We start from the raw sequence: 15,140 nt of genomic DNA, 5'->3' as shown, positions 1-15,140 counted from the left end.
TTATCTGAGATAAAGCAGTCTTTGAATTTTCAGATAAATGGAGAACTGGATTTATTTTATCTCAAAAGAGCTCATCTTATTTTTTTTTGCAGTGTGGTAAGATAGATCAGAGCAATCTTTTTGAGAAGTTCAAATATTTGAACCCAGCCCAGTTAGAGAATTATAGACCAAATCTCCAAGTTTTTTTTATCCACAATCCTTGAAAAAAATCATTACAGACCAACAGCTGAAGTTGGTTGAGGCTTATGAAATCTTCAATTTCAAGCATGGGCATAGTACTGAGTCAACATTAATAAGAAAGACCAATGACCCTCATGCATGCAGACACAGGTAAATATTTAATTTTTATTCTAATTGTTTTGCAGCAGCCTTTGACACCATTGATGATGCCATTTTACTTGATTGGTTGCAGAACTGGGTTGGCATTTACAGCTTTAAACTGGTTTCATTCTTATTCGACTAACAGATATTTCAATGGCTGTATCAACAATCATGTCCTTCTCAGCTCCCTTGCGGTGTGGAGTCCCTCAGGGGTCGCTCCTTGGACCAATCCTCTTCTCTTGTACATGCTTCCTCAGGGTCAATTGTCACTTTCAAGACATGTCATATCAGCATTATACCGATAATAAATAGAACTGTTTCTCTGCTAAACCAATAACCTGAATCAACTGTTCTCCCTCCATAATTGCATTCCTTCATTGTCTTCCTGTTAAATTCAGAATAAAATACGAGATCCTGTCGCTTACTTACTCTTCGTGACGCTTCCCCCGGTTACATATCTGATATTAGTTGTTCCTCATTCTACTTCTCGACTGCTCTGGCCCTCAAATCCCTGCTTTTTATGCCTCCCCCGCTCCAGCTCTAAAACAAAAGGTGATCGTGCCCTTACAGTTTTAGCCCCAGCCCTCCGGAGTTATCTTCCCCAGTTTATCAGATTTGCTGGAATCTGTGGACTGCTTTAAGTGGCTTCTAACAACCAGTCTTTATAGGCAAGCCCTTTTATAGAGCTCCATCCCTGTCTTGTATTTTGATTTGTTTTAGTTTGGGCTGTCTCTCATTGTGCTGTGTTTTACATGGAAATTTATTCTTACTTTTTTGTGTATTCATTTTTTATGCGTGTGTATGTGAAGCACTTTGTAACTTGCGTTTTTAAAAGTGCTGTATAAATAAAGCTTCACTTACTTATTTAACTCTGCTCTGAAGTTAAGAGCCTCTGCTGTGTGCAGGTGTTTAGAGTTGGCACATGCACATGTAGACAACCTAGAATTGTTATCCTTGCGCTTTTTTTTTTAAATGATGAATTTAAAAAAGTACATATCAAGTGATGGATAGATTTCTTTTAAAACTATAATTTTCTTCAGAATTCCCTTTTATGCCTTCTCCAGTTGCATGACCCACCTGTGGGCCGACACCCTGTTGTTAAAAACATAAAACACCCTGTCAGGTTTTAAAGAGGGGAAAAACAGAGCTCCTGCCCTTTAGCCAATGTCAAAGCGGGTTGTCTGTGTTAAACTCAGTCCAGCAGTCAAAGCAGCGGGGGGTCTTTGATATTGACATTAGTGACTTCACAGGAATTGTCAAAACAAACATGGTACTTGAGATGTTAATGGTGGTGTTTAAATGACAGTAATAGTCTGGAGCCCCTTCTCCTCCACCTGTCTCCATCAAGAAAGTTTGCTGGATAGGCTAATCTGGTGTCTGCCATGTGTTCTTGAGACGATGGGGGCAATAGTCTCCAGCTGTGGGTACACCTCCGTTATACAAACTGCTCCATTTACATTAATAGATCTGCTGTTTTCTCTCTACCTCAACAATGCTCAAAAGCATGTCCATAATGACTTGTATATTTGTCCCTCTTCAAAATCAGGAGTGAAGTTTTCATTTTGCCCCAAGACAATGCTTCCTTAATTTTAGCCCAATATGCCGGCACCAAATCTTTGGTTTTTCCTCTGCATCTCAGTTTGAGTCTCCTACCAAACTGTTAGTTAATTACTAATCTGTTTTGCCTGGAGGAACTTGTTTTAGCTCCCTCAGCTCCCAGGACTAGCCATTGCATATTTCGTACCACTGCAGAGGTGCTCAACATACCTTGTCCTAAAAAGCTCCAGCCCCCATATTTCTGCCCCTGTCACAGCCTTGGTACAAAGCCACCAAACCAGGTCCAAAGAATCTTTACTCTGGTCCAGTTTCTGCCTGGCATAAAAAAAGTCCAGGCTGAGCTCCAAGGCAGCAGATCTGCCCTTTGGCTTCACCTCCAAGTCCCTTTTTTACGGATAGTTAAACAGATAATGCACACTCAGTTTAGTAGCCTATTAGCCTATAGATAGATATCTATAGAATACACAAAATAAAGATATAAACATTGGTAAAATACTGTATACATTAGACAAGTGGTTTGTTAAAAATGCATTGAGGAAGAGTGTTAATACATGGTCTCATATAGCGAAGTTGCAGAGGCACTTTCTTTCCCTCACATACAAACACACACTCTATGTAGTGCAGGCCTCTACCTGTCCCACCCACCTTCACAAACTTTCTATCTTCCCTGATAACAGCTACTCACTCTTTTAATTAGCGGAGAACATATGGTGAACACACACAGTCATTCATACACACAAGGGCACAAGACAGCTGTTTCTGGCTTTCCATCCCGGAAAATCTTCTTTCCCATGGGCACAGGTGTTCTGTGGTTGTATCCTCTGCGGCCTTGTGTAGTAATAGTAGGGTAGAATCAGTCATCTCCATGGGGGATCATTCGTTATAGTGTGTTTTTGTCTGTTTTTATCTTGATGCTGTTATGCACTGCTTGTGTTACTAACAGCTTACATGCACGATATGTTCGGATGCATGCCTGTGCATCCGATTATTTTGTGTGATGCAATTTGGTTTGTGTTTCCTGCTACAGATGTAGTAATCTACGGTTGTGTCCTTGCCAACGTATCCACTTTTTTAACTGGCTTTGTCCTTTGTGTTGTAGCCCATGAAGAAGTGTGTACGACCAGTGAAGGGGTAATGTACCGCGTTGGAGACCAGTGGGACAAACGGCACGATGTTCTGGGCCACATGATGCGGTGTACCTGCGTCGGCAATGGCCGAGGAGAATGGAGTTGTGTTGCTTACTCCCAGCTTAAAGGTGTGTGTGTGTGTGTAATTGTGAGTGTGTGTGTGTAACAGTGTGATACAGAATCACACAAAACACTGCCACGACAGCACATATCAATCACCTTTTCTCCCTCTGTGTTTGGGGGGTAATAATTAGAGAGTAATATTAGACTTCTCTGAGTGAAGAGGTGAAAGGTCGCGTTTGATATAATCACTCACCTGCCAGAAGGTTAAAAATGAGCCTGCACACCTGCATGTTATGGGGCTTCGGTTGCACCTGCATCACACACGTTCACAGTTCAGAAGAGCAGATGTGCGAAAACAGTGAGGTACCTTCATCAAGTTTAGCTCGCCCATGTCTTCACACATTCGTTGTGTTTGTGTGTCTATTGTAGACCAGTGTATTGTGGATGGTCTGACCTATGAGGTGAACCAAACCTTCACCAAACAACATGAGGAAGGCTACACTATGAACTGCACCTGCTTTGGACAGGGCCGTGGCCGCTGGAAGTGTGACGCCATTGGTGAGTTTACCACGTTTAAGGTTTACATCTTACAAGCTGCAACATTTCGTGTCCCTCAAGTAACATTCAAAAATATGTTTGATTTAACGGTCAAAACTTTTTGTCTCAGCTAATTTTAGACTTAACTAGTTGTATGGAAGGTTAAGGGATTGTCCTGTATGGAGTGATCCCTACTTAAGCTACCTAACAGATATTTGGCGCAATAATTCAGCATATTTATGTGGTTGCATCACTTCCACCCTTTTAAAATAATAATAATGCACAACAACTGCAGGCCCTGACATGTAAAGAATGTTATTTGAGCGGAACAGCATTTGTGCCAACTCCACAGCTCTTGTAAATGGTCCCTGTTGAATTTGGTTTTATGTGACTCTGCTCTCAGACCAGTGCCAGGAGCCGGAGACGAGAGCCTTCTATCAGATTGGAGAGTCTTGGGATAAAGTCATCCACGGAATCATGTACAAGTGCTATTGCTATGGTAACGGCATTGGAGAACTCAGCTGCGAGCCCCAGCAGTCCTACCCTGGTAAGATGTTAAATATACATTTAGGTTAGGTGATGTAATGGGCAATGCTGCAAGTCAGTCATCAAGACTACTTAATGGCAATATTGGATTTTTATAGGATTTTTGCATCACTGTGTTGAAGGAGCTTGAGTTGAAGGGTGTTAATTCATTCTTTATTTGCATTTAATTTGCAGGATCAGCCAAAATCAGACATTGCTGTTTATTTTATCCATAAAAAGACAGGTTGATGACAATATGAAAACTGGTGTAGAACAGCATAATGAATGGACAAAATGTTCACAGGAGCAAAATGTTTATTTAAGTCACCTCGAAAATGAGGCCCTTGACTTTGATGTGAAACAGACAGAAATGGGAGGGGGTGTGATTTCCTCTTTTACAGATACACCCCCCACTCTGAGCCTTTGTTCTAGCTAGCATGTGGTCCATCCCCTGTGCTGTTTCCACAGCTGTACAAAACAGCACAGTGCAAGTGTGCATGCACCCCCGACTCACTCGCCTACCACATACACACCTTAAAAGCCCTTTGAACTGCAGTTTTCAATTTTGTGCAGTTTAGTGATCACTTAATATTTAACCTCATGTCTTACAGTAGTGAGTCATAAGCTGGGATCATTCAGAACTGAAAGTCAGGCTTCATTCATTCATTCATTCATTCATTCATAGCCATGATGGTTAAGTTAACTCATTCCTGATGACTTGAGACAAAGCTTGGCTAGATAGCATTGCTGCACACAAGCATTTTACAGCAAAATCTTTCTCAGTGTTTTGTCTTGACGTTAGGTTTTCTCCTGCTGAGGTCTGTGCCTCTTCACAGGCATTGCTTTTCACTTGTTAACATTTTGCCCCCTTTGTCATTACAACTGACCACATTGTGCCACACAGTGTGCAATTTGTTCAAACTTTTCTTTCTGGGCTTTCCCATTGGTTAGAGCAATATACACCCCCTGTTGAGTTGTAAACAGTCACTATTTCTCTGTAGCTTTCCTTGGTTTGTTGTGTTGCATTATGTTTAGTATGGCATCCCTGAATAATACAACATATAATGCTGTTCCCATTCTTTTCCTATTTCCCCTCATTCTTGTTAAAAATAGTGATGCACAGTATGATTGGCTTTTGTGGTAGATGTTTGCTATTTTTAAGAACAAAACATTTTAAAATCTCCCGCAGCATGCTGCATAAATATGTCAGCACAGCTCCGAGTGAGGCGGTGAAGCTATGGTAATGGAAACAAAACTTCAGGTCGACAAGTCTTACGTAAAGGAACATTTGAACTGTTACTTGTTTGCTCTGTGTGTAGAGCAGGTTGACGAGAGACACAAAATGTAGGGCACTATTCTGCCGCAAGTGGCCATAATAGCAACCAGCTGTGAAGTGTGTGTGTGCGTGTGTGAGTGTGTGTGCGCCTCGGCATACAAAATACAGCATGCTAAGATTTAAGGGCAGCAAGAGGCAAATCCAGACCCCAAGTTGGCTTACTGGGTGAAACACCATAAAAGGTAAAAATGGAAAATCCACAGGACTGATTTCTAAAAGGTTTTCACGAGTATCAGATTTAGCCCTACACTGATAAAATCTTCTAAAAAAAAATGTTGTTTTCTTTTCTGCCGTCTGTGTTTATCTCTCCTCTTCTGTGATGTATTTTAATCTCTTGGGGTGTTTCTTATTGTTAGGATGACTCTCAGAATTACTTCCCTTTACTGTGGTCCTTATCACCACTGTGCTGTGCATCTGTCTGTATCAAGCGTGAATGTTGTGTCTATGTGTGCAAAGTAAAGGGGGATGTGAACATGCATGTGTGTGCTTGTGCGTTACACCATTACACTTGTGTGTATGCAGTGCTGGGTGGCTGTGTGTGTGTTTGTACACGCAGTATATCCACTGCAAGTGTGCATCCGTTTTCATGCACGTCCCACATCTGATTCTATGTAACCCTTACCCTCGCCAGTGGCCTGTGGGTCTGTAATAGGCAGTAATTGGTCCCAGATTGTTTTTGAGGTCTGCGTATCTGCTAGCAACTTCTGGTTAACCAAGCCACTTGCTCAGAAACTTTGATTACAGGTCTGCTATTTGGAAAAGTGGTCTGAAAACCTCAGTTCTTTATAGACGCTACCAGTTTCTATCAGCACAGCTCATGTCAGGGGTCTGCTCACCACATGACTTCTGTTTACATTAAAGATGACTTGATACCTTTTCTCATTTCCGAAACTAGTAAAGATTTTGTGCAATTTTGAGCTTCTGCTGATGTAATCTTTCATCTTTCATATCCACTAATCTGTTAAGCCTTTGGTATTTAACTTGTATTATTTCATGCATTGTCTGGTAAGTTGATACACAGCCAGTTTTTGTAATACAGAACCCAGGTTTATTCAGTGTGCTGTCACATGTGGGAACGACACGGTTTTCGAAGGAATCCACTAACAGATGTGCATACGTAGACATGGGTCAGCTGTTGAATGTTATCTGGCTGTGTGAAGCAAGACTTGAATAGTTCTGTTAAGCATCGAATCCCATGTTTCGAGGACTGTAAATGAGCTTATCCAGCACAAGAGTTTCTGTCATCAGCTCTGCTGTATTGTTTTTACAAGCGGTTTTCTCACACGTCTTCATTGCTTCCAACAATTTTTGTTCCAGCATTCTTTTCTTCTTGGGTGCTCGTTGTTTGTAAAACATTGTCGTATTACTTTGCGTGATGCTATCATGAGATGCAAGTATTTCCATGATTTTTCAGGGTATATTTGACAAAAAGGTCATATTTGATTGTAATTATTTAATATTCTTCTACTCAATCTAGCATTTTTATCATCATCTGTTCAATTCAGATAAACTCAGCTGATTGTTCTGCTGATTGCAGGTGTGTTCAAATCAGAGGATTTTTTTATTTGTAAAGTGACCTGTAAATGCTGTTGTTTCATAAATGAACTATTAATGAACTCCAGCATAATACGCTTAATATCCAGGAGAACAGGGAAGGTTAGAAAACACGATGAAACAGAGAAGGTTCAAGAGTAGAGAAAATAGGGTAAGAGTTTTCTCCCCTGCAGCAGTTGAAATCTGGGCTGGAATCTCACAGGGACGTGCTAGTTTTTCCTCACTCTTTCTGCGTTGTGTTCAGGAAAATGCTGCTGCACACTCACTGATACTCACTCACTGTTAAGTTGGGTTATGTAAAACTTTTTTTGAAATTTCTCCAGTTGTAGAAAAGGCGTCAGTCTGTCACCATGGTAGATTTTATGTCTGCTTGTCAAAGTTAAGATTTAATTAAGATATCTGATATTTTCAACATTGAAAATCTGTGCACGCCATCACATTATGATCATATCTTTACTCTATAATGAACAGTGAAACTTCTGGACTAGTCTGTTCTGTATAACTACTCACCCCCTTTGTTCTCTCTCTCTCTCTGTCTCAGGTGGTCACCGCCCTGTCCAGGTGATCATAACAGAATCTGGAAATCAACCCAACTCCCACCCAATTCAGTGGAACGCCCCACAGTCTGCTCACATAACCCAGTACATCCTCAAATGGAGAGTGGTAAGTTTACTTATTGTGCATCACCGTTAGCAAAGAAACAATGCCTCGTCTTGCTCATCTCTCCATTGGGCCTGATGCCGGTGCAGCCTCTGAAATTTTCTAACATTCAGCTTCTGTTCTGCATGTCAAGCTTTGAAACACAGGTGCGTCTCCTTTTTTCTAACATTCCTTCATCACATTTTACAGAAAAACACCCAAAGCCCATGGAGAGAGGTGCTGATCCCTGGCCATCTTAACTCCTACACCATCTCTGGTCTGAAGCCGGGCATCACATACGAGGGTCAGCTGATCAGCGTGTTGCGGTTTGGACGAAAAGAGGTCACACGCTTCGACTTTACCACCACTTACGGATCATGTGAGTCAAGGGAGTTGACAGATCTCAGTGCTGGAGTTGCTGCATCACTGTCAAACCAGCAGTGTTGATACTGACCAGTTTATTTGGCTATTTTTTCAGTGCAAGCCTGTTTATGCATGGGTGTCTTATATTCTGTTTCATTTAAACCAGGAATTTCTCACTGAGATACTCTTTTTTAGACTTTCCTGCTCAGTGCTGTTCTGATCTCTGACACAGCAAGTAGCCAGCTCTGTTATTTCCCATCTCTGTTTCTCCTGTAGTGGCTACATCACAAGGCGAGACCACCCAGCCTCCGTCTGTGGTTGACATCTCAGAGTCCGTGACCGAAATTACCTCCAGCAGCTTTGTCATCTCCTGGGTTTCGGCCTCTGACACAGTTTCTGGTTTCAGAGTAGAATATGAGCTCAGTGAGCAGGGACAGAGCAGTGGACAACCCATGGTGCTCGGTAAGTGCAGATATACACATAAACAAACATGGGTTTTGTAGTGGTGCATTGTAATTTGGCTGCAATGCAAAATAAGGGAAAATTCACCAAGACAGTGTTTATTTCTCGTAGATTAAAAGGCCTTTAGTTAGTTGCTTCAAACTATCCTGCTCCATGAAAACCAATGTGTGCATACATTTTCTTTCCTGTCAGACCTGCCTCGAACAACTACCTCAGTGAACATTAATGACCTTCTACCTGGGAGGAAGTACACTGTTAACGTCTATGAGGTTACAGACGCTGGAGAGGACAACCTCATTCTTACTACTTCACAAACCACTGGTTAGTAGCCACATGTTCTCTCATTTTCTATTCCCACCCCCCTCTGATATTTTTTCTCATTTTCATCTAGGTCACAAAAAGTACAGCTGTTGAAATGAAATATCGTTTTGAATCCGAGACCTTCGAGCAGCCAAATGAAGATGTGCCAGGGATGACAAATCAAGTGATTCAGTAAAAAAAGTGATTTTCCTTCTCACACAATTTGTTCCACAGCACCTGATGCTCCTACTGAGCATGAAGTGGAGGATGTTGGAGAAACTTCCATTTTGATCAGCTGGGAAAAACCACTGGCTCCCATCACTGGTACGCTATGGCAATATTGTCAGTCACAGCCAAAATCTAATCAACACTCTTTTGCTAATTTGAACCTCTGCCGTCTCTTCCTCCGTGCAGGCTATCGTGTCGTCTACACGCCATCAGTGGAAGGCGAAAGCACGGAGCTGACACTCCCCGACACGGCAACATCTGTGACCCTGAGTGACCTCCGACCTGGGAAGCTATACAACATCAGTATCTACGCTGTGGAGGATAGCCTGGAGAGTGAGCCCATCTTTGTTCAGGTCAACACCGCTGGAGACCCGCTGCCAGGTAAAAGACTGAGATGTGTGAAACAAAGGGGACCTAATTGTTATTTTGATAGGATATTTGGGTCTTTTTTCCAAGTCTGCCCTTGCTTTCATGTGTGTGCATTCAGGTTTTAGTGAGCATAATTTTTTTGTTTGTTTTAATCTCAAAGGTTTTATATGCCTATATTTATATTTAAGCAACTGTTTTGGTCTAATAGTGGTTTAAAAAGTGACTTCCAAGAGATTGAAATGTATCTCTTGGGAGAAAATGGCTGGCCCTTTGTGTGCTTTCAAACATGTCGAGATTAATATGCAACAGGAAATTCTGTCCCTTATTTCTATTGTCACCCGGAGCTGATGTGCAGTGACCAAAATGATCATGTGAGTTTTTCTTATTACTGTAGTCATAAGGACACCTCCAGAATCAAGCTGTAAGCCATTCTGCGGCCTAGTCAGTGATTTATGTAGAGGTGTCCAATTCTCAATAGTAGAAGTGACGATTTTTCCAATGGAAAGTGAAGTCATTGAGTTCACAGCTGTTGCGCTCTTATTCTGCTGCACTGGAGTTATGTAAAACTCCTCAGTCTGCCAGGTCGAACATGCTGTTGGGCCAGTTGAGCAGATGCTGGAAGTGTGTGTGTGTGTGCGTGTGTGTGTGTGTGGGTGTGTGTGTGTATGTGTGTGGTTGTTTGTGCAGTCTGTGCGATGGAATAAAGATTCATGACCTAGTTGAGAGTGTGTGCTGCCATCTTTGGACAGACAAGTTAAGCCCTCTCCTCTGTGGCAGATGTACAGTGTACACTACAAATGTGCTAAGTCTGCACATGATAAGTGGTCTGAGCTGCACACACCACTGCCCACCGCATACAGTGCCATATGATATGCTATCATAGAACCATTACATTATTTTTAAGCAGTTAAACTTGCATTGAACCAAATCATTACACACTTATACCTGACATAAAGTTCGTGCACAGGCCAGACAGCTTTATGTACTCATTTCGACCTTTCTTTTTGTCTTTTCATCTCTCACCTTGTGCCTTCACAAGCCAAATAGTTCTTTTTTCCTATTGCTTATAAATTGAAGATGTTTGTGTGTGTTCTGCCATCCCGTCCAAAATATGAAGCAGTGTAATGGATCGGCACCTTGCAGAAATTCTGTTTATATGGTTGCACCCTTGAGGTAATTATGCATGAATAAAATAGTGTGTATTTTGATGATATGCAATATAAAAGCAATGTTTGTTTTTCCAAGGATATTCAATGACATATCAAAAGCTTATTTTTAAATCGTTTTTAATATGCTGCAAGATGAAAAGAGGCGCAGCCACTACGTGATGACATTCAGATGTATTTGAATTTCATTTCCCTATATCTTACCTTGTTTAGCAAATAATATTTAGAATTGTGTCCCAGTGAGTTTCCATTTTATTGTCTGTTGTTAAGGTAGAAAGAGGCATCAAGGACTAAAACTGTCACTCAGCAAGTTATCCGTAGAGCATATAAACAACATGCTCTAACCTAAGCTGACATATATTCTGACAAGTTATTGGTCCTCCTCTCAAAAATGACAAATTTCTCCATGCATTCCCCAGCTTTATATCTAACAGCTGCATAAGAGTTATTCCAGTTATCCAATGAGAGGACAGTTGGAGTTTTGCCTCGTTCAGCACTGAACAATCTTATCAGATGCATGTTTCCTTAAGCTAAGAAAGAAAGAGAACGGGAAAGGCATTAATGCACATGCATTATGGGTACCCATATACACTGGGTGAGCAACCTTCTGCGGAATGAATGCGATGCCATGTTAGGACATATTATCTTCTTGTGGTGCTGTTAAAGCAAAGTGTGGTTTTGCCCCCAAAAAATAGCGTTGGACACCTGAGAATGATGAAGAACTTTCTTGCTAACTTGTTGTTTTTTTTTTTTTTTTCTGTTCGCAGAGGAAGTGACTTCTCCTACAGACCTGCAGTTCTTCGAGGTGTCAGATAAAAAAATCGTTCTGACCTGGTCCAGCCCAGCCGGCGACGTCTCAGGTTACCGGGTCACCGTCGTCCCCATAGATGAGTCTGGTTCTCCACAGAGGGAGATGACTCTGCCTGTCAGTCAGAACTCCTACATTGAGGTGTCACACCTGCAGCCTGGAACACTGTACCGCTTCAGCATCTACACCATTCACAACGGAGAGGAAAGTTTGCCGCTTATTGGGGAGCAAACTACAAGTGAGTATGACTGATGCCCTCAGGCCTGCAGGGAAATGACTGCTCACACAAAAATCAGTTTATTACAGGTTGATTTTCATTCCCAAGTGAAATTAATTGAAACAAGCTACTGTGTAGAAACAAATGAAAGGTTTATAATGTGCTTTGTAAAATGGTTGTCTGTGATATAAAGTATTTGTGATTTTTACAAAATAATATTAAACTATGGCCTTTAAAACCTTAATTACGTTACACAATCAAACTGTTCATGTCTAACAGTGTTTATTGACGTCTCTCTTTTTAGAGCCCGATGCTCCCACAGATATCCATTTCACCAATGTGACCGAGGACAGTGCTGTGATGATGTGGTTTGCCCCTCGTGCCAAAATCACAGGCTACCGGCTCTTCCTCACTGTTGAGGGCTCCAACCCCAAGCAGCTGCGCCTGCCAGCTCGCCTGTCTCAGTACACCCTCCTCAACCTGAAGCCTAATACAGAGTACTCCGCTACACTACACGCAGAGCAAGACAATACACTGAGTGAAGGAGAGACCGCTGTATTTACCACAAGTGAGTGATGCATTTATTATGCTTGTGCTTATGGTGATCATGTAGAATATTCTCACAAAATATTGGCAATGGTCATCTTATAAAAATTTTAAAGATATTAGGACTGATATCAGCCCTCAAAAGCCAAGATCAATCATTAAGCATGAGTAACATTCCACAGGTAAACAGGCTGATTGGTAGCAGGTGATAGTATCATGATTGAGTATGAAAGGAGCATCCTGGAAAGGATGGAGCGAGGTTCACCTCTTTGTGAACACGTGATTGTATAGATGATGTTTCTACATGGGCTCAGGAGCACACATTGAACACGTTTCATTTGCAAATGATTGCATTCTGTTTTCATTTAAATTTTATGGAGCATCGCAACTTTTTTGAACCAGAGTTTTAGATGCAATCTTCTGAATAAGCATACACTCATATGTACAGCAAATGTGCACACTAGGGGATGCTTATATCTTCTTGCATACCATGACACTGATCAGAAACACACTTTCCCTCTGTGTGTTTGTAGACCCGCCAATGGGCAACGCTCCTCATTTCAGCACTGACGTGACCGACACCTCCATCATAATCTCCTGGACTCCAGTTCCCCGCATTGGATACAAGGTACACTCATTGCAGATACATAACACAAAGTTTTATTATATATATGTGTTTTTATTTTTATTAATAAAAGTGACCCTGTTTCCTCTTCTGTCCTTTTAAAGTCAATAGCTGGATTGTGTGATTGTCTTGATATGCAAATTAATACCCTTCTGTTTGCTGTGGAAAGCACATTCCAGTTATTCCTGGTTAAGTGTAGGCCTCATTGGAGTTGCTTAACACAGGAACCACAGATAGACCACAGATAAATCTGCCTGGTCAGAATATTTCACACCAGACATGAGAATGTTCTACTGGCTTCCATGTTCTTGGGAAAACATTGACCTCTGACCTTTACCTCCTGTACCCCCAGTCCATGTCTCTCTCTCTGTGCTGTGTCTCTGACTCTGTGTGCATTTATCTTTTAGCTAACAGTACGTCCCAGTCAGGGCGGAGAAGCCCCCAGAGACGTGACCTCTGACTCAGGGAGTATTTACATTTCTGGCCTGACTCCGGGAGTGGAGTACACCTACAGCGTCCAGCCCGTCGTAAACGGCCATGAGCAGGGAACCCCGATCACACGCCGTGTTGTCACACGTAAGAATTAACCAATAAATACTGACTCTGTCACCTGTTCGTTCCTGTTTGTTCCTTTTTATTTCCTGCTGTTTTCTTTGTTCCTCCAATGTCTCTGTTTTAGTTCTCTTATTACATTCCTCCTCCTCTGACTCCTCTTTTTCTTCTTCATCTCCAGCTGTGTCTCCTCCAACTGATCTCAGCCTGGAGTCTAACCCGGGCACCGGAGAGCTCACAGTCCAGTGGAACGGGGCCAGTACACCAGGTACACGCACACCTGCATACCCAGAGGGCATGAAAAACAATCTGAAAACATTGAACAGATTACAAATAATTAATCTAACATCGTACTGCAATAGTGTGTCTCTCTTATCTGTCCTTTAATAAAACTGTTTGAAGGTGGATTGATTTCTCTCCTTTTTGTTCATTGATTTGTGATAGTCTCTTAAAAACATTTCTAATCCGATTTTGTGAACCTTTTCCTTCTTCTCCTCTCTTCCTTCAAGACCTCACTGGCTACAGAGTGACATGCACTCCCACCAATGGGCAGCAAGGAAACAGTGTGGAGGAGTTTGTGGAGGCAGGGCAGAACTCCTGCACCCTGGAGAACCTCAGCCCAGGAGTGGAGTACAACGTCAGTGTTGTTGCTGTTAAGGATGATATGGAGAGCACTCCTATATCAACTACCATTACACCAGGTGGGTGACAGGTGAACTCATAGTCATTGTAGGTAAACGGTAAGAGTGCAGTCATTCACAAAAGCCCATTTTTCATTTAACACATTATGTTGTAAGTCAGTATGCTAAAATAACGCATTAGCTTTCAACAATTAACAGATACTAGCTCTGCTCTGACTTAGCTTGACACTACAACACTAATGCACAGTATAGCCTGGGTATATATTAAGAATTTTCAATGGAGATGCTTCATTGAATAACAGTTAAAACCTCACTCGATGGCAATATATACCAGGGAAATCAGCTTTGCATTAGCTCTTCCATTGGTGGGATATGTTGAATATCTCACCGTACTGGAAGTAGACAATTTAAACTGCTCGCCTTGACCACCGCTCCTGTCTTTTTGTCTGTTGGTTTCCTTTTTCTGGCCCTCGTGTCCAACCCCATCCCTTTCCTTCCGCCTTCTTTTCTCGTTTGTGTGGTGTTTCTGTTGTCGTCTCTCGTTCTTTCCTCTCTCCACCTACAAAGATGTCCCACAGCTGAAGGACCTCACCTTCAAAGACGTGAGCGACACCAGCATCGGTCTCCGCTGGTCACCGCTCAACACCACAGCCATCACTGGATACAGGATCACGGTGGTGGCAGCTGGAGAGAGCGTACCAATCTTTGAAGACATAGTTCTGCCGACGACCGGCCACTATACGGTCTACGGGCTGGAGCCTGGCATCGACTACGACATTAGTGTCATCACTGTGACGAAGAATGGCGAAAGCGAGCCCACCACATTCACCCAGCAGACCTGTAAGATCATGTTTCCACCAAACTGAAAATATTTCCTTTCTTACTGATATAATTAAAAGCACATACTTTTTCCTGCTGGAAGAGCCATTCAGTTATAAATAAGAATACCAACTATCCTTTAGGTAGATAGATGATTTGAGCTGGCTGCAAGGGAGTCCCAAATCAAATTGTGTGTACTAAGTTATATAAGGTAATAAGGTTCTTATTAACCCTAAGTTATGGCTCTTCAAAGCAAACCTTTTAAGTTGCTGATGTAATTGCACTGCATGCTGTGTTGTCAGTTTAATGATCCTCTGCGTGTGTGTGTTTGTGTGTGTGTATGTGGACCATCTGGTTTCAGTTGAGGGGTTTTAGCACACTGAAG

The 15,140-nt window shown here is 42.0% G+C and overlaps 1 protein-coding gene across 1 annotated transcript in view; it reads left to right on the top strand.

Annotated features, from left to right (window-relative positions):
• Nucleotides 1-15,140, top strand: part of LOC121616660 (fibronectin-like) — a 39,635-nt gene that overhangs the window by 13,824 nt on the left and 10,671 nt on the right. The window contains exons 11-26 of the mRNA XM_041951542.1: nt 2,978-3,133; nt 3,498-3,626; nt 4,009-4,152; nt 7,562-7,683; nt 7,870-8,038; nt 8,299-8,484; nt 8,677-8,805; nt 9,019-9,108; nt 9,199-9,393; nt 11,315-11,593; nt 11,877-12,140; nt 12,652-12,746; nt 13,151-13,319; nt 13,477-13,563; nt 13,805-13,996; nt 14,504-14,776. Of these exons, the coding sequence (XP_041807476.1) occupies nt 2,978-3,133; nt 3,498-3,626; nt 4,009-4,152; nt 7,562-7,683; nt 7,870-8,038; nt 8,299-8,484; nt 8,677-8,805; nt 9,019-9,108; nt 9,199-9,393; nt 11,315-11,593; nt 11,877-12,140; nt 12,652-12,746; nt 13,151-13,319; nt 13,477-13,563; nt 13,805-13,996; nt 14,504-14,776 (2,679 nt within the window). The remainder of the gene's footprint in view (nt 1-2,977; nt 3,134-3,497; nt 3,627-4,008; nt 4,153-7,561; nt 7,684-7,869; nt 8,039-8,298; nt 8,485-8,676; nt 8,806-9,018; nt 9,109-9,198; nt 9,394-11,314; nt 11,594-11,876; nt 12,141-12,651; nt 12,747-13,150; nt 13,320-13,476; nt 13,564-13,804; nt 13,997-14,503; nt 14,777-15,140) is intronic.

The sequence above is a fragment of the Chelmon rostratus genome, chromosome 13 (assembly GCF_017976325.1).
Source record: "Chelmon rostratus isolate fCheRos1 chromosome 13, fCheRos1.pri, whole genome shotgun sequence".
NCBI classification, from domain to species: Eukaryota; Metazoa; Chordata; class Actinopteri; order Chaetodontiformes; family Chaetodontidae; genus Chelmon; species Chelmon rostratus.
The sequence above is the reverse complement of the archived record's forward strand: the minus strand, read 5'-3'. Positions and strand labels throughout refer to the sequence as shown.